Raw genomic sequence first — 26,111 nt, forward strand, 5'->3', positions numbered from 1 at the left:
TGCGTTCACACTATTCTAAGTTGAGGTAGGCACACGCCAGCGTAGAGGGCGTGGGGTGTTAATTCTGTTGAATCCAGTATTTCGTCCTTTCAGTATGCAGAGACTATAGGGGTTAAATTACCTCTCCCATCGTGCTCCTTATTTATCACATGCTCTTACATTCCTCCCTCGTCTGATGTACAAGTTTATGTTCAACAAATAACTTGTATTAAACAAATTTATGAGCATGTAAATGATAGAGACTTGTTTCTTGTGTTGGGTGATTTTAATATTCCCAATACTTCTTGGTCAGCAACTTGTAATACAAATTATTTTATTCCGACAATTGATCACTATCTTGTTGATGAATTGTTTAACTTGTCTCTGTTTCAGATTAACTCTATTTCTAATCATCTAAATCGCACATTAGATCTTATGTTTATCAATCATGATTCGCTCATTAATGTCGTGAAATCGACTCCTTTCTGCACACCTGAGGATATACATCACCCCACTTTAGAGGTTTTATTAGCTGTTGATAATCATCTCAATTATACTCCTTTGCCATCTAAACCATTCGGTTTAGACTTCGTTGTTATCGCAAATGCGCTTTTGTTTTGCTTAATGAATTAATTAATTCAACAGACTGGTCATTTTTATATGAGTCGAATGATATTAATTTGGCAGCATCGTTTTTTTATTCTACCTTAAACTCTATTCTGGATGTTTGTGTTTTAAATTCTAGCTGTAATGCGAATTATCTTATACGTTGCAAACGTCAGGTCGCTCGAGATCCCAAACAGTTTTATACATTTGTAAACTTGAAGCGTAAATCTTCTGGTTTGCCGTCCTCATTTGTCCTTGGTGGTGAAAAAACTTGCAATGACCAGGATTCCGCTGATCTCTACAACAACATTATCACTTTCTGAATATGGGTCTATAAATCTTTTATCATTTCCTTATATGAAAAAGGTGGAAGATCTGAAATTTCCAACTATAGAGGAAATTATCTGCCATTCCGAAGTAATTTGAGAAAATTATAACATCGGCCTTGCAACATGTTCGCAAATCGATTATTCAACCATCTCAACATGGTTTCGTTCAAAATCGATCAACGTCCATTAATTTACTTGAATTTACTTCGCTTGTCAATGACAGTTTTACTAAAAAAAATGCAAACGGATATTATTTATACTGACTTCATTTGACTCAGTACATCATCACATACTAATTCTTAAGCTTGAACGCTTAGGATTTTCACCTAGACTTGTGTCTTGGATTTCATCCTATTTAATGGGTAGAGCCCAAAGAGTCTTGCTCACAACAGCTATGTCTAAACTTATCTTTGTTTCGTCTGGAGTACCTCAGGGTAGCCATTTGGGTCCATTACTCTTTTCCCTTTTTATACGCTGAACCCATTGAAAATGGGAAATCAGGGTATACTGGTTTTGTTAAAAGTATGTAACAGGCAGAAGGAGGCGTGGCAGACCCCACAAAGTATATATATTCTTGATCAGGGCGACAAGCTGAGTCGATTTGGCCCTGTCCGTCCGTCTGTCTGTCCGTCCGTCCGTCCGTCCGTCCGTATGTATGAACGCGTCGATTTCAGAAGATATAAGAGCTAGAGACTTCAACTTTTTTTTAAAATGTCCGTATATATCACGCGCATATCGAGTTTATCACTAAAAAACGATAACTCATTCCGATACTTTTTTATCGATAAAAACATTATCGAAGATCACTTAAAAAATTATATCTCCTACATCTTTCAAGCTAGAGTCTCCAAATTTAAAATGTATATAAAGATATATTTTATACAATTTCGGTTTTTGTTAAAATTTAACCCCCCCCCCACCCCTAAATCCACCCCCTCACCCTCATCTTTGTAAAAGTCGTATATCAAATACTAGAGACTTGTGCTTCGGTATACACATACATTTGAACATTATGATTACGCTCTGAAAGTTTCATTACGATCGTACGTCTAGAAATTAAATTATTCAACAAATAAGTTGTCATTATATTGCCAACACTGCAGCGCAACCCAAGCGCAATCGCCTGTATATGTGAGTGTGTGTATATGCGTGTGTTTGTTTGTATGCGTGTGTTTGTTTGTATGTGTGTGTGTGTGTGTGTGTTTGCTAATTATAATTGAAATATCAGTTGCTTGTAGGGTTCAGGGGATCTCGTAGTCGAGCTGTCTCGACTAGAGCTTTCTTACTTGTTATAAATGACCTTCCTAGTTGTGTCTAGTATTCTACTATATTGATGTATGCTAATGATGTAAAACTTTGTCTTCCATACTCCAGTGCAAATGGACATCATCACCTTCAAGATGACCTAAATGCATATAAACTTTGGTGTGGCAAACCAGCTGGACTTAAATTGCTCAGTGTATGACAATGACCTTCAGTCGTACCGTTGCTCTAATTGTTGATTATAAAATTAGCAATATTTCCATACAGTCAAAGATCTTGGTCTTTCCTTCGATTGTAAACTAAATTTTAATCCTCATATTTCTATCATCATAAATGAAGCCAAAAGTGTGCTTGACTTTATTAAACGTTGGTCCAAGGAATTTAAAGATCCTTTTACCACCAAACGCTTATTTACTTCGCTTGTGCGTCCCATCTTAGAGTATTGCTATTGTTTGGTCTCCGCAGCATAAACTGCATCAGAATCGCATCGAATCGGTCCAAAAACAGTTTCTTTTTTTTGCCTTAAGTGACTTTCGATGGGACAGTAATTTACGATTACCGTCTTATCATAATAGGCTCCAGCTTATTGATCTTCCATCGCTAACCAATCGAAGACCAATTTTAGGAATTGTTTTTCTGCATAAATTGATTAGTGGTGATATAGACTCGTCCTCTTTGTTGGGTCGTCTAAACTTTTCGGTTCCGTCCCGAACAACTTGACACTATCGTCCGCTTCATTTACCTGTGTGCACTAGGGATTATTCTTTGCACAGTGCGTTTCATGTTCTTAGTGTTAATTTTAATAAATATTATCACGTTTTTTCCTTAGAGCTCTCTCTTCCTAAAATAAAAAGTTTGCTATAAGCTTATCTTAGGGAAATCACTCGAAATGCCCAGGCATAAGCATTAGTATACATTTTCGGTGTCAATGTTGTGTAGTGATTTCTCAATTCTATCCTATATTCTATTTCGGCTCTTCCCTTACTCTCTTTCTTATTTTTTGTATTAACTTTTCTTGCAATTTCTTTTAATACCTTCCTTTTTCTTTCTCTATACTAAATAAATTTCAATTTTTTTTTTTTTATATTGTTAAGAATTATTTATTATTTATCGTGTTAGATATAGTTAATCATTTAATATTTTTTACTTATTTTTTTAGTTTTCTTACTAACACTTTCTTTTTATAGCTTCATTAGTTTCACTGACCATATTTGGCTGTGACACGTGGGCATAGCTGGCCGGACTGGCAAATAAAAAACCCCCATCGGGTCGGTGTTACTATTAATATTATATCCTGTACTTTGTTTGGGCTTTTTTTAATTTAAATTGACTTTCGTTTTTGTCAATAGCTTTAAGAAATAAATAAATAAATAAATACACATACACATATGTATGTAGAGAGAGAGAGCAAGGGAAACATTGAGCATAGAGAGATCTTTTGTTTAACATTTGACCATCTCAGTCGTGCGCGTGAAGCGAAATGATTGTACTTTCGTATATTTTCGTAGCTCGAGCCTCAAAGTAATTCGCCGAGCGAATTCAAAGCCGTCTGGGGCGCTAAAGTCCCCGAAAAAGCGTGCAAAAAGCTTTCCACTAGTTGTCTAGTCTATGTGTTGTCTGGTTAGTGGTAATATAATAAAGAAGTGAAATGAAACATTTTTATTATGTATCGATAGCTTTTTATTGTTTTAACATCGATGAATATTCACTATGGGTGTCGATATTGTTAAAAGTTATTTAACGTCGCTAACTATACCCACTCGTTTGATTTTGAGAAAAATGGATATTCCTAAGGTGAAAACTAATAATAATAATGTAATAATTTTGTCAGAAAAATATGAATTGTTCTTTTTAGTTATCAAATGCACTACGCGATTTGCCCAATAGAGTTTTGAATGTTGCTGTTGAAGAACGTTTGTCACTATTTCAAAATGTATGCGACATACTTGATAATCCCGGTAAGTATCCAACGGTGTTCTCACATACATAACTACATACATACACATAAATTTACTCCTGTATTATATCCTAGTGTTTCTGCAATATGTAAAGATGCACATACATATGTATGTATCTCAAACATGTTTTATATTAGTAATCATCTTTATGCAAAGTACGGCAAAAGTATTTTGAGCCAAAACTTTTTTGGCAATAATAAACCGATAATTAAAGTGAGAAGACATGACATGTGTAAAGTAACCTTAACAAATCATCATACAATTTAAAATGGGTCTCATGATGAATAAAAACTAAATCAACTACTAAATGGATATAATATAATGTAATATCCTTCCAGAGTTATCGTGTCCTTACCGAATCTACACACCACTGTATCTCTTAATATAAACCCACATACTTATATGTATATAGACTCAGAGGTGGCCAATCAAGAACACTTATTCCCACTTCACGTAATACATTTGCAATAATTTAAGACACGGCATTTCGCGATGTCTTGCTGAAAATAAGCACATCCTGGAATTTCCCTTTGGTTATAGTACCATGAATTACTTTTTGTCTTTGTATACCGTCAACCCATTGAAAATGGGAAACAGGATAAAATGGTTTTGTTGAAATGTAACAGGCAGAAGGAGTCGTGGCAGACCCCACCAAGTATAAATACATACATAAATTCTTGATCAGAGCGACGAGCGGAGTCGATTTGGCCCTGTCCGTCTGTCTGTCCGTCCGTCCGTCCGTATGTTTGAACGCGTCGATTTCAGAAGATATAAGAGCTAGAGACTTCAACTTTTTTTTAACATGACCGTGTATTTCACGCGCACATCGAGTTTATCACTAAAAAACGATAACTCATTCCGATACTTTTTTATCGATAAAAGCTTTATCGAAGATCTCTTAAAAAATTATATCTCCTACACCTTTCATGCTAGAGTCTCCAAATTTAAAATGTATATAAAGATGTATTTTATACAATTTCGGTTTTTGTTAAATTTGACCCCCCACCCTTAAATCCACCCCCTCACCCTCATCTTTGTAAAAGTCGTATATCAGATACTAGAGACTTGTGTTTCGGTATACACATACATTTTAACATTATGATTGCGTCTAGAAATTAAATTATTTAACAAATAAGTTCTCATTATATTGCCAACACTGCAGCGCAACCAAAGCGCAAACGCCTGTATATGCGCGTGTGTGGGTATGCGTGTGTTTATTTGTATGTGTATGTGTGTGCGTGTATTTGTTTGTATGCGTGTGTGTGTGCGTGTGCTAACTATTATTGAAATATCAGTTGCTTGTAGGGTTCAGGGCATCTCGTAGTCGAGCAGTCTCGACTAGAGCTTTCTTACTTGTTTAATGGCTGCTTTTTCTACCGGGTGCATGAAACTATTGAATTTTGTAATGCAGAACGTAAGGACGTGACGAAGTTGCCTTCGACTCTTTATTACCCATGCGTATACTTTTTATACCCTGAACCCATTGAAAATGGGAAATCAGTCAGTTAAAAAATTATATCTCCTACATTGTTAAAGGTAGAGTGTCCAAATTTTAAATATATATTAAGACGCATTTTATATAATTTCGGTTTTTGTTAAAATTTACCCCCCGCCCCTATATCCACCCCCTCACCCTCATCTTTGTAAAAGTCGTATATCAAATACTAGAGACGAACTTCGGTATGCAAATACATTTATACATCATGATTACGTTCTAAAAGTTCGCAAAATATTGCCAAAACTGCAGCGCAACCGAAGCGCAATCGCCTGTATATGCGTGTGTGTGTGCATGTGTTTGATTGTATGCGTGTGTGTGTGTATGTGCGAATTATTATTGAAATATCAGTTGCTCGAAGGGTTCAGGGGATCTCGTAGTCGAGCAGTCTCGACTAAAGCTTCTTACTTGTTATACCCTGAACCCATTGAAAATGGGAAATCAGGTTAAAATGGTTTTGTTAAAAGTAAGTAACAGGCAGAAGGACGCTTGACAGACCCCATAAAGTATATATATTCTTGATCAGTCCGTCTGTCTGTCCGTATGTATGAACGCGTCGATCTCAGAAGATATTAGAGCTAGAGACTTCAAATTTTTTTTTTAAATGTAGCGCACGCATATCGATGTTATCACTAAAAAACGATAACTCAATCCTATATTTTTATCGATAAAAACCCTTATCGAAAATCAGTTAAAAAATTATATCTCCCACATCTTTAAAGCTAGAGTGTCCAAATTTTAAATATATATTAAGGCGCATTATTAAACAAATTAAATAATTAAAATTTACCAAGAATAAGTTGGCACACTGAAAAAAATGTAATTTTTTTACTTTGGATGCAAATATCTAAGTTATTAATGCATAAAAACAATTTTTTTCAAATAGGAATGTGTTTAATCTTATTTAATTAATTTAAATATAAAAAACGAAAACATAACATTCAATATGTAAAAAACTAATCACCAAAAACAAAAATCACTCATAAATATCAGTGTCAATAATGTGTTGGCACACTTACAATCTATGAATCTTAACTTAAAATTAAAGCTTATCTATGATTAATTAACACAATTTTAATATTTTGTGTGGCCTCCCTGGGCATTTAAAACATGTTGAAGGCATTTTTTCATCGAAGATATAAGGCTTTGTATTAATCACTTTGCCACAGTTGTAAAGCAGCCAAGTGCGAACATTGATTTCTTTATGCTTTGGATCGTTGTCCTGATAAAATTTAAAATTTGGCTTGTTGCCATTCATGAAGCCAAATTGGTTCTCAAAATTTGGAGGTACTGCCGCATTCATTATGCTTTCAACGAATGCAATCTCTCCGACCCCTTCGCTCGATATGCACCCCCATATCATCACCTATAATTTGCCAAATTTTACCGTCGGAATTATATTTTTGTTGTCAAGAGCAGTCAATGGCTTGCGCCATACCCTGAGGACCATCATTGTAATATTGCATCATTTTTGTTTCATCACAAAATATTACGTCATCCCAATATTCTGTGGGGTGACCAACCATGTTAACAGCAAAAGTTAAGCGCAACTCTCGAACTGTACTCATGGCTCATGAGGGCTTTGCGTACCGTTTCATGCGAAACATCTATGCCACTATCTTGCTTCAGCTCTTTAGCAAGGCTTCTTACGGAAATATGCGGATTAGCGTTCACTTTTCTGAGTATAAGACGCTCTACACTTCAAGTGATCTTTTATTTTGGCCCTCCTCCCGTCTTTTTAAAGCAGCCGATTTTCTTTTTCGGCCCGGCTTATGACATTGGCCCTGTCCGTCCGTCCGTATGTATGAACGCGTCGATCTATGAAGATATAAGAGCTAGAGACATCAACTTTTTTTTTAAATGTCCGTATATATCGCGCGCATATCGAGTTTATCACTAAAAAACGATAACTCATTCCGATACTTTTTTATCGATAAAAAAAACTTTATCGAAGATCACTTAAAAAATTGTATCTCCTACATCTTTCAAGCTAGAGTCTCCAAATTTAAAATGTATATAAAGATGTATTTTATACAATTTCGGTTTTTGGTACCCCTCACCCCCAAATCCACCCCCTCACCCTCATCTTTGTAAAAGTCGTATATCAAATACTAGAGACTTGAGCTTCGGTATACACATACATTTTAACATTATGATTACGTTCTGAAAGTTTCATTACGATCGTACGTCTAGAAATTAAATTATTCAACAAATAAGTTGTCATTATATTGCCAACACTGCAGCGCAACCCAAGCGCAATTGTCTGTATATGTGAGTGTGTGTGTACGTGTGTTTGTTTGTATGCCACCATCATCACTGTGGCCGCGAAGGTGCTTGTTAGTTCCCAAGCTTCCTCCGATTCCAGCATTCCAGACCAAATATTAAAATTTGTTAGTTACTTAATTTTTTTAAACGTGCAAAATTGAGTTTATGTGGATTTTTTTGGTTTTTGATTTTTAACTCTTTGAATTTGGCATATTCAGCCTTGCAGTTTTTGTTATGTGTTAAGGACAAACTAATAAACAACCATATGTCTGCACGCATATGTAGCATCAAGCATTCCAGCCTTTCTTATGCACGCGCTCATTTGTATGTGTGTATGTATGTAATGCAAATTTATCATCCGCTACTCTGGCTCTTCTTTTCTATAATGCGTCATAACAAGAATCTCATTTTTGGATTTAATTTTAATTATGTTTGTTGACAGTCAGCGGTAGCGCTGTCGGCAAAGGCGCCGGCTAAATTTGTTCTTGTTATTTTGTCAAATATGGCTTGGGTGCGAGTTCAAATCCCGCGGGAAACTCTTTTTTGTAAATTGCAAATTTTGTTCTATTAGCTTCTTTTATATTTTTTAAATATTTAAATTTTATTTTTAAATTTTATAAAAATGTTTCCTTCCGTGTTATCAATGCCTATTAAGGCTATTTGTATATTCATGTACATACATAGATAGCTCAAGCATAAAAATGTCGCAATTTGATATTACAAATGCCGATTGCCACGCCCCTAGTGGCCGTAGACACCTCATTTTTGGCCAGTTCTTAGAAAGAGCTAACGGTAACGTAAATGAATGCTTACGCTCAAAAAATGTGAAAATTACAGGGTATTTTTCGATATGACAAATATTTTTGGGGTATCGATAGAGGAGGTACAGTAATCAACTATCCAAATTTGAAGCTTCTAGCTCTTAAACTGTAGGAGATATAAAGTTTTGCGGTTTGCCACGCCCCCTTTGGGCGGACATATATCCACTATAGCTTGTTGGACTTGGGAGGTCAACTCGCGTATATATACCAAATTTCAAGTCTCTAGCATCAATGGTGCCTAAAATAAAGCCAAGTTTTTAAAAATTACTATATCTTCAGGTCCGATTTGCCACGCCCCTATTAGGCGTAGACATAAAAATTTTTCATCAGTCATTATAGAATTATAGCATTAGCTCACGTGCGATACAGTTTTATCTGATTTGTCACGCCCCCAATGGGCGTAGATATAGCCACCATAGCTTTTTGGACTTGGGGGGTCAACGCGGATCTACATACCAAACTTCAACTTTCTAGCGCTTCAACTAACATGATTTCTGGTATATCGGAAAATGCATTTTCCGATTTGCCACGCCCCTAGTGGGCGGATCGGGAAAATTTTAACACTTTATAAATCGGAGTTATACACGAGTATGTGTTCCAAATTTCAAGTCTCTAGCTTCAATAGCGGCGAAATGAACTGCGTGCATACGGACAGACGGACGGACAGCAAGACGGACATTGCACAAAACCAATATACTAATTCACTTCGTGAATGAGTATAAAAATTTAATTCTCAAAAATTACAATTTTTTTTTTCTCAAAAATAAAAATTCCATTCCTAAAAATTACAATATTATTTACAGAAATATTACATGTTTTTATATAAGAAAAGGAGCATATCAAGATTTGCGCTTGATAGCCTTGTTCGCCTTTCATATAAAATTTTTCCAGAAGAGGAGAATACTCGCTCGCTTGTTGCAGAGCTTACCGGAATACATAAAATATTTTTGATACATAAAATATTTAAGATTGACAAGTTTGAATTATAGCGTGTGGCATAATATTTATCAATTTCTAAGTCAGTTGCATTTTTGTCAGCGGAGGTCGACTTTTTTTACAGTTTTATTCAAATTTAAATGCATAATAATTGCTTAATTTGCAAGCGCACACAATGTTATTGATGTCGATTAAACAACTTATTATGCATTTTAAATTTTAATAAAACAGTAAAAATTTGTTCGGGTAAATCGGATTAACCTAGTCTAACCCGAAACCGCCCGCACCCAGCCCGATATTAGATTTTTCAGCCCATACCCACGGGTACCCGATAAAAGCCCTGCCCGTGCCCACCTCTAGTTCAGAGTATATCCTAGTCGAGAAGTCTCGACTGGAGTCTTCTTACTTGTTGTTTTATTAGTTTTACACAAACAGATATATAAAATAAGTGAGTAGCTGTAGTATTTAAAATACAAGGGTGATAGCGATGTGGTGGATATAGGGGTGATGGGTAAATTAAAAGAAAAATCTAAATTATATAAGATACATATGAGTCTACATTTAAAATTTTGCGACTCTACCTTTAAAGATGTAGGTATCCAAAATGTAACGAAATATAACTTCTTATTTATTTATTTTCTAATTTTAGGTGTGAACTCAGCCATTATTCGAGGTATATGTAAAGTTATTGGAACAACGATATCAAAGTATAAAGATGCACCATCCCAGCTGCTAGTTCGAAAATTGCTTTGTGACCTAACAACTTATCATCATGATTTAACTATAGAACATATGCTAGCTGTTTTCAAAACGCTTTTGGTAAAGGAATTACCACTATCACCTGCTCATAAATCCTGCAGAACTGCAGTAGTAGCCTTAGGGTGGATTTCTTTGCTCTTAAAAAATGCAAATAGAGAGTCAAATATTTATAAAACAGAAAAGTTGAGGTTATTTGAGTACCAATCGATATTGTACCAAACTACTTTTCTTGCCCAAAATACACGTGTCACAGAAGCAGCCACAAAAATATTATATGATTTATGGGAAAATAATAATATTTTTAAAGATACGATGACTTCATTATATGAAATGGAAGCAACTTCGAGCATTACAATAATGATAATGACAATGATACGATTTGAAACTGACCACAATCAGTTGAATATACTAAAATCTTATAAGATACAAACTTTAGAATACTTCGTGAAAAGTATGATATTGTGCAAGTCAAAACCAGAAAAGACATTAATAACTGCATGTGAGCCATTATTATCAACACTGAATAACTCTGAATTTTCGCAGTACATATATAATGATTTACAAAAGTCCATGCTACGGAGTCCCGAAAATACCTTAGAGAGCGTTGGGTTAATTTTTAACCTTCTTAACATTGATTGTAGCCCTTACGCGTATCAAATTGCTACAGTGTTAATTAAGAATTTATACAGTAAAGGGGAAGATGCTCGAAGTGAATCTTTACAATCTCTAAAGAGTCTATCACAAAAATGCTCAGATGGTAAAATCATAAAAAAGTTATTAGAATTTACTTTCTCTATTTTAAATGGATCTGATGGAAAAATAAATGTTGTTGAGCATAGAATAAAATTATTGCAGGTAATTATATATATACACATTCATTTCAATATTTTGTATTTAAAACGAAATTAAACATAAGCAAAATCATATTAGAGATATAGAGATTTTAATTTTGTATGTTTTATATTCTTCATACTTATTCCTATTGCGTTTTCCAAGCATATATATATATATAATATGTATGTAAATATGTACATGTGCTTGTACACATACATTGATATATAATTATATGCATAGGTACTTGCAACAAGGTGAGTTAATGCTATAGGTATTAATGTCACGTTCGCCTGTACCCATAGATATAACACTATATGAGTTTACTATTTATTTAGTTTTAGGAACATAATTATTTTTAATCTGTCAACACAAGCTTGAGAGCAGAAAACCGAGACCTGGGTGGCAGGACCTGAGTGAAATACCTTGGCAAGGCGGTACAAACGTGGATATGTGAACTTTGTGTCTTCCCAATAGCACATAATGTCCATGTTTAAGTGTATAGGCTTTGGCGAATATCCATAAGTCTCGGTTATGGGCAATTTAGCTTCCTCCTCTTTAGACTCTTTTCAGTCACCTTTTAGCTAAACTAATTTATGACGAATGATAATGAAAACCTACAGAATGAAAATAAAAACAAGAATGCTCTAGTCGAGACTGCTCGACTACGAGATCCCTTCAACCCTTCATGCAACTGATATTTCAATAATAGTTCGCAAACACAAACACTCGCATACACAGGCGACTGCGCTTGGGCTGCGCTGCTGAAATATTTTAAATATTTATTTGTCGTATAATTTAATATCTAAACGTATAATCTAAATGAAACTTTCAAAACGAAATCATAATGTATAAGTGTACCTACATTCCAAAGCACAAGTCTCTAGTCTTTGAAACACGCCTTTTACATATATAAGTGTGACGGGGTGGATATAGAGGTAGGGGGGTAAATTTTAACAAAAACCGAAATTGTATAAAAAATTAAAAGTTATCGATTTTTAGTGCTTAACTTGATATCCGCGCTATATATACGAACATTTAATAAAAAATTAAAGTCTTTGCCCAGTATTGTGTCGTGTAAGCAAAATATCAAGTGCTTCCAAGTTTTCACCGACAATTAGGATAGCCACTTCATCGATTGTTGTAGCATTAAATGTGCGCTCATGTGTTCCAGCTAGTCTTTTCTAAAGCAGTCTTGAACAGCCTGACCAATACATGATGTTCATGAAGCATTTGCTGTAGGTCTTGAAGAATTTCTCTTTTCGTAGCTGTGTTGATCCCTTGACGCCGGTCAAGTTGTTCTTCCATATTGCCCATGAAGTAAATTTGCAAGAATTTGTGATGTGCATCTCCAAAAGGTTGCAATAATCCAATGCGATGGCAAATCTGACCTTGAATCTGTAAATTTAAAGCCATAGTTGTAATTAGTTTTACAAACACTTTTACCGAAATCTAACAAATTTTTTTTTAAATCATAAAAAAATAATATTTTTAACGTAAATTATCTTAATTGTCGGATTATATCCTTGTTCTTCAATAATTTCCACCCCAAATAAAGGCATTTGGAAAGGGGCATTGTATTTTTAAATATTCGCTAGAAAATGTGATTAGGGCAGGAAACGCAATGGCTCTGGTATCGGAACCAATAATGGCAATATCACTTTACCACTAAGCCCGCACAAACCGATCGTTTCACCAGCAAACTTCAATGCGCCACAATGATGGCAAACAACGTCCATTGGTCCTTCGAATGTAGTCGATGGTGCAATCAAATCAATACTTAAACCATTTCTCCTCGGACTTGATGATTATTCCTCTATTCATCTGTTACATAAGCTCGACGATATCTCGTTTCTAATCTAGCCGTTTCACGGGCTGCCTCTCTTTGCTCTTGTGTTTGAGAAGCACGAATTAGGGCCCTTCTTTGCTCCATACTAACGCGGTGCTCTTTACTGGTGATTTATCGTTCTTCGTCAGATAATTTACTCGCGATATTCCGTTGCCTAGTTGCATTACTGGTCCGCTGGGAAACATTAGATCTTCTAGGACGCCGGATTTTTATTAATTAAAATACTGAATATGAACTCGCACAAAACCACATAAAACAATCGAGACATAGAGAAAAACTTATCAGGTACATTTATTAATCCCATTTACGTATTAATAAAATGTGCATGAATAATTGTTTTACATGAGAACATGACCGAAAACTGCCACGGTATCAAGCATACTGAGCAAATTATAAATGACAATGCAAAGACAGCTCCGAACTTACAAAATTTTTAGGGATGCCGCATTTTTCAAATATTTGTCAATTTTTCAGTATTTTTAAGACATATTCTGCTATTCGAGGCGGACCCAAATACAACAAACCAAAAACTATGAAAATTTTTCCAGCCGATTTCGAGCTATAAGTGTTGTAACAAACACAACCATGTTTTATATACATTCTGTCAAATAAGTACCCGGAAATTTTAAATAAAGCCCAAACAATTTATTAATCATCTAAATTTATTATATCCCCCTCGAAATAGGCCCCTACTAAGGGAATTCACTTCTTCCAACGAACAATCCGATAATCGAAACACTTTTTAAAGCTATATTCCGGGGTATGGCCTTCAGTTCTCTTTGCGAATTAGGTTTTATTCAATGCTCTCAAAATGGGTACCACGAAGTTGAAATTCGAGTTTTGGAATCAGGAAAAAGTCACACAGGGCCATCTCTGGAAAGTACGGTGGTTGTCTGATGATATTTGTTGACTTTTTGCTCAAAAACTCTATGCTATCATTGTGAACGATCGCTTTGTGCGCTGGTGCGTTATCGTTGCGCAAAATCCAACTGTTGTTTCGCCACAAATCTGGTCTTTTGCCGAAAATTGTCTCTTAAACGGCTTATGACGCCAAGATAATATTCTTTATTGACGGATTAGCCCTCCGTTAAGAATTCCGAATGAGCAACATCACAAAATCTTCAGTTTAAGAGGTCGATGGTCGTCCTGAAAGTGGTAAATCGTTCACTTGTTTTCGCACCTCTTTGAACGATGTATACCAAGAGTAAACTTGAGTTTTCGACATCGTTTAATCACCAAATGGTTTGCTCAACATTTCCAACGTTTTGGCAGAAGAAAGTTCGTTTAAAACACAAAATTTCACAAAAACTCTTCATATTTTTATCCATAGTAAAAATCGCAACACACACAAAAGGTTGACTTTTTCCTGATGACGCCGTAGCTACGCCAAACTAAATGACACATAGCAATAAAATACTACAGAATAGTGGCAGACAGTTGTGCCAACCTGGGAAAAAATTTGTTGTATACCCTGAATCCATTGAAAATGGGAAACCAGGGTATAATGGTTTTGTGTAAAAGTATGTAACGGGCAGAAGTAATCATCGCAGACCCCATAAAGTATATATATTCTTGATCAGCACGACGAGCTGAGTCGATATAGCCGTGTCCGTCCGTCTATATGAGTGCGTCGATCTCAGAAGATACAAAAGCTAGAGAGCTGAAATTTGGCATGTATACTCGTGTATACCATACGCAGTACGCGTTTATCTTATTTTTGTTCGATAAATCACCCGATAACTTTTTTATCGAGAATAATCGAAAAATTGATTTTGTTTTTTCAGCTTCATTTGAACATTATAAGACATGGAAGCTTCAGATTTACTGTGTATATACATATCATTAATACAAATATTTTGTTATCAACAAATTTATGATACCACGTCCCCTTCGTTGATTACGTTCCGAAAGTTTCATAAAGATCGTACGTCTAGAAATTAAATTATTCAACAAATAAATTCTCATAATATTGCCCAAACTGCAGAGCATGCGCAGTCGCTGCTCACTGCGCAGTTAGCAGAGCGCGTTTTTACACGTGCATGCGGATGCATGTGTATGTATGTATATGTGCATAAAAGAAGTATAGACTGATTAGAATATCAGATTGGAGGGTTCAGGGTATCTGCTTGTCGAACTTTCTCCGACTAGAGCCTTCTTACTTGTTTAATATTCTCAAAGGAAAAATTTAAAATGAGAATTTCCCGTGAACTTATTTGACAGAATGTATGTATATATATCGATTATAACAGTCGGGCGTTACCGACTCTGGAATACTCATTCATACCCCATCACTAATTTAGTAGCCAAATTTAGTTTTTCACGATTTGCCACGCCCTTACTGGGCGTAGACACTTCATTTTCAGCAAAATTTTTATGTCTACGCTCCAAAAATGAAAAGATTACAGAGGCGTAACAATATTATTTGGGGAATCGATACAAATTTGAAGCTAGCTCTTATATTTTACATATATCCACCAAAACTTCTTGGTCTTCGGAGGTTAGCCAGGTCTCTAGCAGCAATAGCGCCGATATAGACTGCGTTCATACGGACATTGCGCAAAACCAATATACTCATTTCACTTTCGTGAATGATTATGAAAATTTAAAATAAAATTTATGATTTGATTTATATATAAAAATGGATCACTAACAATTTAATTGGTATTTTTATCATAAAAATTAATTCAAATAATTAAAGATCTTTTCTTTTAATTATCCAAAAAATAATTCCTATTTGTAATTTATGCTATAAAAGTATAATCGTTACGGTCCCTGATTCCGAGGATTCAGAGGATCTTGTAATCCATTAGTCTCGACTAGACAATCTATTTTTTATACCATGAACCCATTGAAAATGGGAAATCAGGGTATAATGGTTTTGTTAAGAGTATGTAACAGGTAGAAGGAGGCGTGGCAGATCCCACAAAGTATATATATTTTTGATCAGGGCGACAAGCTGAGTCGATTTGGTCCTGTCCGTCTGTCTGTCTTTCTGTCCGTATGTATGAACACGTCGATCTCAGAAGATATAAGAGCTAGGTCCGTGTGTATCACGCGCATATCAAGTTTATCACTAAAAATCGATAACAGCTCCCGATATTTTATTATCGATTAAAAACCTTATCGAAAGCTTGCTATTTAATTATATATTCTACACCTTTAGAGCTAGAGCTTCCAAATTTTAAATGTAGACTTATGTGTATTTTATATAATTTCGATTTTTGTTATTATTTACCCCCCATCCCTAAATTCACCCCCTCACCCTCACCATTGTAAACGGCGTATTTCAAGTACTAGACACTTGTGCTTTGAAATGTACATACAGTTAAACATTGTGTTTACGTTCTGAAAGTTTCATTACGATCGTACATATAGAAATTAAATTATTCAACAAATAAATTTGTATTATTTTGACCACACTGGAGCGCAGGCGCAGCTTACTGCCTAGTTAGCAGAGCGCGTTCTAATGCGTGCGTGTGGATGTATGTGTGCGTAAAGGAAGTGTAGAGTGAGTAGAATATCAGATTAGACGGTTCAGGGTGTCTCAGAAGATATAAGAGCTAGAGACTTGAAATTTGTTTGCTAGGTCCGCGTGTATTACGCGCCTATCGAATTTATCACTAAAAATCAGAGCTATCAAATGAGAGTTGATCGTGTTTTCGTATATGCTTCGTAACATAACCGAAAAGATTGTGCAGACACGATCTCGCTCTGAGCGGCTTCTTTGTTTTGTTTAGAATCGGTTTCGGTCAGACGCATTGCAATGATTCAGTCGTATGACGCTCTTAAATGAGTGTCGCGTAAAGAGTAATACGATTTTTGTTCACCCAAAGACTCTCAGCAAAAGACAGTTTGACTGCAAAACTCAACAGAAATGATCTTTGCCTTCGTGTACATATATAGCGTGTAATTACCCATATAACCATAGCGTGTAATTACCCATACAAACGCAGAAGACAGTTTGCTTCATTTAACTCAAGCAAACGGTAAATGCTTGACTTCAGCGAAACGAAAACAGAAATAACTGTCTTGCTCAAAGTGCGAACGAGCTAGGCCAGACGCGAAAAAATCAGTTTCTGACAGTCTTTTTTATTGTGTGAGTGAAAAACATTTATTTTCAGACAACGGAAAAGTGTCAACAGTTATTTGCGAGCTATGGTTATGACCTAAAATAATTTAGTTGTATTATTATTTTCATCATGACTGTATATCCGCCATAGCTCTTGATCTTGGGTGGTCGACACAGCTCTACATTCAAAATTATAGCCTCATAGCTCTTCAGCTTCAGCGATATGATTTCTGGTATATCGGAAAATGCTTCAATAGCGCCGACATAAACTGCGTTCACAACACAATACACTCATTTCTCGTTCATGAATGAGTACAATGAGTATTTTGCAGTTGCCAGCACTCGACTAAAAAATATTCACTATTTTAATAAAAATCCATTTTTCTCATTGCAGGGAGCTGGATATTTAAGCTTTAACGACGTAAGCGCTAATGATTTACCCGAAATATTAAGTTTGGCTGTCGATCTATTTAGCAAGGTGCTTGATACTGAATCCCAGGAAAAAGTGATATGCTGTACACTAGAAATGTTTGCGTTGTGGTGCGGTAGGTTTAAGGATGAGGTACCCACTGTAATTATAAGAATTTTTAAAAATGGAATAGAACATAAAAACTCAAATCAAGCTATTCGACAGAGTTATCTTGAATGGTTGCTTTCATCCATACAAAATGCTGACGTTAAAAACACGGAAAATATAGTTCCCATATTATATTCCTTATATTCAAAAGCATTGCTACAGTCCTCTCAATTATCTAACTTATCAGAAGCTGCATGTATAGCCTGTCTTTTGCTGATATTAGAAAAGCCATCTGAGTTATATTCATTCTTTTGGAATTCGCTGTTTGATATGAATAAACTATATTTCTTTAATGATAAACTATTAGCTTCAGCATCAGCAGAAACTTTGTGCCACATTTCATTTATAGCAAAGGTCTTATTTAAATCATATTTAGACCAGCTAAAAGGTCCGAGGGAATCATTGCATAAAGCATTACTTAATAACTTATGTTCTTGTATACCTAAAGTGAGAACTTATACTAAAGATCAAATTGAAGAAATCACAAAAAGTTCTGATGGCGTAGATTTTGTTAAACTTGCTCTTAAAGAGTATAGTAAACTTATAAGTTCTTTAAAGTATCCGAATGAATTAGACAATAGTAACGATAATGCTAGTTCTCAAGCATATGTAGATGCGTTAGAAGTATTATTTGGGGTACAAAATGTATCATACGAAGATTCCCTTCAGTTTACATTAACTCTTTTAGAAATTGCTAACTATCCAACCATATTATCCCATAGCCCATTCTTTTGGGAAAAAACTATTCAAAAAAACTTCAATTTAAACCCTGAAAACTTTATTAAAAATAATGACAAGCAAGTTATTGAAAAGTATATAGATAATTTTAAAATATGTCCAGTTTACGAAAATATTATATCGTCAATAGTTCGAATTAACCCACATATAATAGTGCCCCATATAATAAATCATGTAAAAATGTTTCTGAAAGCTGAAAGCAATTTCTCCGTAAGTAATGAGGAATTTTTTATCTTTATGACACCAGAAGGTGAATTGTATGACAAAAGCGTAATACCACACGCTGATTCACAATATAAGACTATTGGTGTTAAAAGAGAAAATAAAGTTTACAGCTATAAAGAACAGTTAGAAGAAATTCAACTTCGTCGTGAAATTGACGAGAAACGCCAAAAAGAAGGTAAATCGAAGACTATAAAACTAACCCAAAAACAACAGGAATTAATCAAAAACCAAACAGAGAAAGAATTGCGTGTTAAGCTACGTGTGCAAGGCATGTATGAGAAATTGATTTCTATAATAAGTTTGTTAAAAGCTTCTTGTGCTGGAAATGAAAAATACATTTCGTTAAATTTTTATACCTTATTGGATGATATTTTATGTGCCTCTCAAAGCCCTTTAAGTGCTGAACCGTTAACAGATCTTTACTACTTCTTACATAAAATGTGTTTTAAAAATAATACTGAATTAGGTCGATCTATTTCCATTGCAACTATCAGACTTCAGAAACCATCTTGCAATTTAAAAGATGAATGGAATGCCCAAAATATAAATGAGTGCATTGTAGATATAATATCAGATCTAAAAAATCATGTAATTACAAACTCAAACATTTTGGACTCACAGTCTTTTTCATATGCTTTTGAGTTCCTTAAACGTGCTATCACTTACTTCAATAATAACACCAACGAAGAACTTATATTAATAAGTATAAAATTGGTCGAAATCCACGTTAAAATTGAAAATACATCTATTGAACTTAACCATCCGAAGTACTTGCCCAGACTGGGTATGTTTCGCATATTATTGTATTTGATGCAAAACCATTCGACGCATATTCAAACTCAAGCTGTAAATGCTCTCTTAGAAGTAGCTAGTATTTCATCTGGCGAAAAATTCAATTCTACACCAGATAATGATACAATTCAATTATTTTTGGAAAGCTTGCAAAATAAAAACGAAACTATAAGGGATGTATCCTTACGCGCAATTAAAATAATGATTAACCCAATAATTGATTATGCGAAAAATAATGTTGATTTGAAAAATCAATTAATGTCGAGATTGTGGATAGCAAAATTTGATATTAATCCAGATGTACGACAGCTTGCTGCCGAAATTTGGGATACTACAAACTTTTCGTATCCCGAGTTTGACGATATTATTTTTGATATCACACATTCAGAACTCTGTATACAAAAAGCATCGGCGGAGTCCCTAATACCAATAATAAGAAATAACGACAAATTAATAAAATATGGATTATTGAAAATGTTAGATATTTATAATGAAAAACTTACTTTAATTCCTCCAAAACTTGATAAGTTTGACCGAGAAATTGAACCTGCATCAGATCAATGGCAACCTAGAAGAGGTGTCGCAATAGCAATATCTCAAATTGCACAATTTTTATCTATTGAAGATATAAATTATCTAATGCAATTTATGGTATCGAATGGCCTCGGTGACCGAGAGGACATTGTCCATAAAGAAATGTTAGCTGCTGCTTTGAAGGTAGTAGATTTGCATGGAAAGGATACAATTGTAAGCTTACTACCAGTTTTTGAGGAGTTTCTTGATAAAGCACCAAAGTCGCAAAGTTTTGATAATATACGTCAGGCTGTTGTAATACTTATGGGTTCCTTGGCTAGGCATTTAGAAAAAGAAGATGAAAGAATTGATCCAATAGTCAAACGACTAATAACTGCATTATCTACTCCTTCCCAACAAGTTCAAGAAGCAGTGTCTAATTGTTTACCACATCTAATGCCGTCTGTTAAAGACGAAGCTCCGGCCATGATCAAAAAACTATTGCATTCATTGGCTAAATCTGATAAATACGGAGAAAGAAGAGGTGCTGCGTATGGAATAGCTGGTATTGTGAAAGGACTTGGAATTTTGTCTCTTAAGCAGTTGGACATAATGTCAAAATTAACATCGTATATACAAGACAAAAAAAATTATAGATGTCGTGAAGGTGCTCTATTCGCGTTTGAAATTTTATGTACTACTCTTGGTCGCTTATTCGAGCCGTATATAGTCCATGTATTACCTCACTTATTACAGTGTTTTGGGGATTCCTCCCAATATGTTCGACAAGCTGCAGATGATACTGCCAAAGTTGTTATGGCGAAGCTATCTGCTCATGGTGTTAAATTGGTACTGCCATCGTTATTGCAAGCTTTAGATGAAGATTCCTGGAGAACAAAAACAGCTTCTGTTGAGTTATTAGGTGCTATGGCATTCTGTGCTCCTAAACAGTTGTCGTCTTGTTTGCCTAGTATAGTTCCAAAATTAATAGAAGTTCTTGGTGATTCCCATACAAAAGTACAAGAAGCTGGAGCAGACGCCCTTAAGGTAATAGGATCCGTTATTAAAAATCCAGAAATTCAAGCTATCGTTCCGGTTTTATTAAAAGCGTTAGAGGATCCTTCTAATAATACATCCGTCTGTCTCCAAAGTTTATTGAAAACTAAATTTATTCACTTTATTGATGCCCCTTCTTTAGCTCTAATTATGCCAGTAGTTCAAAGAGCGTTTATGGATCGATCTACAGAAACAAGAAAAATGGCTGCCCAAATTATCGGAAATATGTATTCACTTACAGACCAAAAAGATTTGACTCCATACCTTCCAAGCATAATTCCTGGCTTGAAATCTTCGTTACTAGATCCTGTTCCAGAAGTTAGAGCAGTATCTGCTCGTGCTCTTGGAGCAATGGTTAAGGGCATGGGTGAAACCTCCTTTGAGGACCTACTTCCATGGTTAATGCAAACTCTAACATCAGAGTCTAGTAGTGTCGACCGTAGTGGCGCAGCTCAAGGCCTTTCTGAAGTTGTTGGAGGACTAGGTGTAGAAAAAATGCATAAACTTATGCCAGAAATAATTTCTACTGCAGAACGAACTGATATTGCTCCTCATGTTAAAGATGGATATATAATGATGTTTATATATATGCCAGGTGCTTTTCCAGAAGAATTTACACCTTATATTGGCCAAATAATTAATCCTATTCTTAAGGCATTAGCAGATGAAAGTGAATATGTACGCGACACAGCTCTAAGAGCTGGACAACGCATAGTAAATTTATATGCAGAAACTGCTGTTGCACTTTTGTTACCCGAGTTAGAAAAGGGTTTATTTGACGAGAACTGGCGAATAAGATATAGCTCGGTTCAACTACTTGGAGACTTATTGTATCGCATATCAGGCGTATCTGGAAAAATGACAACTGAAACGGCAAGTGAGGATGATAATTTTGGTACAGAACAGTCCCATACTGCAATAATTCGTTTCTTAGGGGATGAACGACGTAACAGAGTTTTGTCTGGTCTTTATATGGGTCGCAGTGACGTATCGTTAATGGTCCGTCAATCAGCACTTCATGTTTGGAAAATAGTTGTTACAAACACTCCTAGGACATTAAGGGAAATATTGCCAACATTATTTGGATTGTTATTAGGTTGCTTAGCAAGTACAAGCTATGATAAACGGCAAGTTGCTGCGAGAACCTTAGGAGATCTAGTACGAAAACTTGGGGAACGAGTTTTACCTGAAATAATTCCTATACTTGAAAGTGGATTAAATTCAGAGCATCCAGACCAAAGACAAGGTGTTTGCATCGGCTTGTCGGAAATAATGACATCGACGTCAAAAGAAATGGTTCTAACATTTGTTAATAGTTTAGTTCCCACCGTACGTAAAGCTTTAACTGATCCTTTGCCTGAAGTTAGAGTAGCAGCTGCAAAGACTTTTGATTCGTTGCATAGTACTGTAGGATCACGAGCACTTGATGACATTCTTCCATATATGTTAGAAAGGCTTTCCGATCCAGATCCATTGGTTGCTGAAAATACATTAGATGGGTTGCGTCAAGTAATGTCTATCAAATCCCGAGTTGTCTTGCCTTTTCTGGTTCCGCAGCTAACGGCCCAACCAGTAAACACAAAAGCCTTATCCATATTAGTTTCTGTGGCTGGTGATGCGTTAACTAAATATCTACCAAAAATTTTATCCGCTTTGTTAGAAACATTGTCTGAATCCTATGGGTCTGTTAATGAAATACAGGAGTTGGAGTACTGCCAAACGGTAATTTTGTCTGTGGCGGATGAAGTTGGAGTGCGAACCATTATGGATACACTTATGATGTCAGCAAAGTCGGAAAACGTATGTACTCGTAAATCATCAGCTAGCTTACTTGCTGCTTTTTGCATTCATTCACCCGGAGATTATTCTCAATATATTCCTCAACTACTTCGTTGTTTGCTTCGTTTAATGGCCGATGAAGATAAAGTTATAATACAAAACGCTTGGGAAGCCTTAAGTGCTGTAATAAAAGGATTAAGTCCTACTGATCAAATTGGTTACGTATCAGATCTTCGCCAAGCCGTGAGGTTTGCTGCTAGTGAACTAAAGGAACCAGAATTACCAGGTTTTTGCCTTCCAAAGGGAATAACACCTTTATTGCCAGTTTTTCGTGAAGCAATTTTAAATGGGCTACCAGAAGAAAAAGAAAATGCAGCACAAGGGCTTGGTGAAGTTATATTTTTAACCAGCGCAAATTCCTTACAACCCTCCGTCGTTCATATAACTGGTCCATTAATTCGAATTTTAGGAGATCGATTCAATTCTGGTGTTAAAGCCGCTGTATTGGAGACATTAGCAATTTTGCTTCACAAAGTTGGAGTTATACTAAAGCAATTTTTACCACAACTTCAAACCACTTTCTTGAAAGCACTACATGATCAAAATAGAAATGTTCGAATGAAAGCGGGAAAAGCATTATCAGAATTGGTGGTTATTCATTCTAGGGCTGATCCATTGTTCATCGAAATTCATAATGGTATAAAAAGTTCTGACGATTCCGCTGTTAGAGAAACTATGTTGCATGCACTCCGTAGCATTATTAGTCCATCAGGAGACAAAATGTCTGAGCAAATAAAGAAACAAATTTTTTGTACGTTAATAAGTCTTATTGGGCATCAAGAAGATAATACTAGAAATGCAGTTGGTGGTTGTTTAGGTGCTATGATAAAATATATGCCATCAGTTCAAGTTTCTGATTTGTTGAATAATTGCCTACTTACAGATAATTCTGATGATTCATTTATTAAACATGGATATACAATTATTCTCTTTGTCGCTTTAAAAGAATGTCCTAATAAGGTATTGACAGCAAACGTTCATGATAGAGTAATTGACAACATATTGTTGAACATAATCTCTGAAAAAGTACCGATTGCTTGTAATGCGGTTAGAGCTGCCACTTATCTTTTAGAACACAAACTAGTTGAAAGAGAAGATCCTCCAAATAGTGTTATAGTGGCACTAGGTAGAGCGATGAACCATAGCAGTAATGACGTAAAACAGTTAGTTGCAAAAAGTTGCATCCACCTTTCAAAAAATCTTTCCCCTGATCAAATACATGTGGACGTATTGAAAGTTTTAGTTCCAACATTAGTAAATGGTACTAAAGAGAAAAATGGGTATGTTAAGTCCAACTCAGAATTAGCCCTTATATCTATATTAAGGCTAAGATCAGATGAAACAATGTTAAAGAAAACATGTGATGTGCTAGAAACAGGGGCAATAGATTCATTAAATGATGTGGTGACAAAAGTTCTAAAAAGAGTCACAGCTCATACAGTAGTAAGGGAAGAAGACTTAGATGATACATTACAAACCTGATTATTCTTATAAATTAAGTGAACAAAAATTGTTTTTGAATTTAAAAATGTATAATCGTAATTGTCATTTAATAAAGTAAAATACAAATAAAATCAATCTTTGTATTTGAGAATTGTATTTATTTAGCCATTATTTTTTTACCTCAAATTAATTACAAGCTCTATATTTTTCACTAAACTGTGTACTTACAACGAATTAGTCTTGTGAAAAACATCCAACCAAAAGCAAACCGAATACTATTTTTTGTACGTTTATAAAAACCTATGTATTTAGAGAATGTATATTTAATTACATTTAAATTGTCATAATAAACGAATTTATAATACATTTCATAGTTTTATTGAAAATGGCAAAAATACCACAATCTACGGTGAAAAAACATATTTTGTTAATCAACAAAATAATTAAAGCCCCAAACATTTAGCATACGACAGTTGTCAATCACGAATAAAATAATTTCAACCGGACCCTGGAGAGGTATTCGATATAGTGATTCCACGAGCCTTGCATCCGCCACCTATGTCACGCTTTGTATCCATATTCTTCTAGTTTACAACAAGTGGACATTGACGGAGGCTTAAAATCAGCGGTAATACAAAACGTGTGTATGTGAGCAACGTGGAACTAGAAGTTACTGATCCGCAAAGTGCGGGAGATCTAGCTGATGGTGTCTTCTCAGTCTTCTGGTTGTGGCGCTAGTATCAAGGAGGTTGATCGCTAGAAGGTTGGTGTGCCTGTCCAGACGTGACAGGTAGTTGGTGGACAGTCTGGCCACTTCGTCCTGTACAAAAGGGACGCCAAGCAATTCGTGTAGTTCCACGTTTGTGGTGTACATGTTGGCGGCAGAGATCAGTCTCAGGACTTTGCTTTGGAAGCGATGAATGATATCACGATTAGTGGCGTTAGAGGTGCCTTAGATCGAGATTGCATATGTCCATAGAGCTTTTACAATGCACTATAGGAAAAAAGCCCAAAACTTTGGCATAAACTCTAAAAATAGAGCTAGGAGATTGAAATTTTACATACACCTAAGATAGACAAAGTTAGAATTTCGAATTTTTTTTTTACGATTTGACCACGCCTTCTCCCCGCCTCCTTGTTACCCATTAATGAAATCATATATACTTTACACATAAATTTTTTAAATATATATTATATACATATATCTTACATTACATATTTTCAGATAAAAACAAGTAAGAACGTTGCAGTGGGGCGCTACCGACTGCGGAATACTCATTCACAGTCCGTATACATGATGCTATGTTTACAAAGGGGCATTTATTCTTATTTCAAATTTAATTTGGCTTTAAAAAAATTTAGTACAAAACAATTATGCTTTTTGATTATATTTTAGCTTTTGGTAATTTTTATCGAGTAATCGATAGTTATTATATTGATCGTGCACTTTTTGAGTACAAATGTATGGTAATTTTCGTTAATAGCTTTCGGTCACACCTATTGCAGATTCTTAAGTGTTTGCTTACATTACAAAAGCGCGCTTTTTAGCATTCTAAGAATTGCGATTGATTTCTGGATTTTCTAGCTGTTATTGTAGTTTTGTCAGATGACGCTCTGTTATTAGCTTATTGTATTTTAGCTACCAGATTGCCAAGCAAAACGATAGCGTGGGTGATAGAGGCGTCGCAAGTTATGTTACAGTGGCGGAAGTTCAAAGCACCTTCAATTTTGTGTATTTTTATACCCTGAACCCATTGAAAATGGGAAA

The 26,111-nt window shown here is 35.3% G+C and overlaps 2 protein-coding genes and 2 long non-coding RNA genes across 4 annotated transcripts in view; 3 read left to right on the plus strand and 1 right to left on the minus strand.

Moving 5' to 3' along the window:
- LOC149092491 (uncharacterized) overlaps window positions 1–26,111 on the plus strand; it is a 192,042-nt gene that overhangs the window by 163,226 nt on the left and 2,705 nt on the right. The gene's annotated exons all lie outside the window — the stretch shown is intronic.
- Window positions 1–26,111, plus strand: part of LOC149092492 (uncharacterized) — a 182,797-nt gene that overhangs the window by 65,566 nt on the left and 91,120 nt on the right. The gene's annotated exons all lie outside the window — the stretch shown is intronic.
- LOC149092493 (uncharacterized) lies at window positions 1,247–6,780 on the minus strand. Its single transcript, XR_016196983.1, has 2 exons — window positions 6,438–6,780; window positions 1,247–1,487 (listed from the first exon to the last, which is right to left on the minus strand). It is a non-coding gene; the product is annotated as an uncharacterized LOC149092493 (long non-coding RNA).
- On the plus strand, window positions 3,882–24,399 carry l(3)80Fj (lethal (3) 80Fj). Its single transcript, XM_089260968.1, has 4 exons — window positions 3,882–3,971; window positions 4,033–4,135; window positions 10,302–11,266; window positions 17,555–24,399. Exons 1-4 carry the CDS (start codon window positions 3,888–3,890, stop codon window positions 24,380–24,382), a joined length of 7,980 nt encoding a protein of 2,659 aa, XP_089117094.1. The 5' UTR covers window positions 3,882–3,887; the 3' UTR covers window positions 24,383–24,399.

Source organism: Drosophila navojoa, chromosome 2 (genome assembly GCF_054131105.1).
Source record: "Drosophila navojoa isolate 15081-1374.11 chromosome 2, UAZ_NAV_1.0, whole genome shotgun sequence".
In the NCBI taxonomy this organism is placed as follows: Eukaryota; Metazoa; Arthropoda; class Insecta; order Diptera; family Drosophilidae; genus Drosophila; species Drosophila navojoa.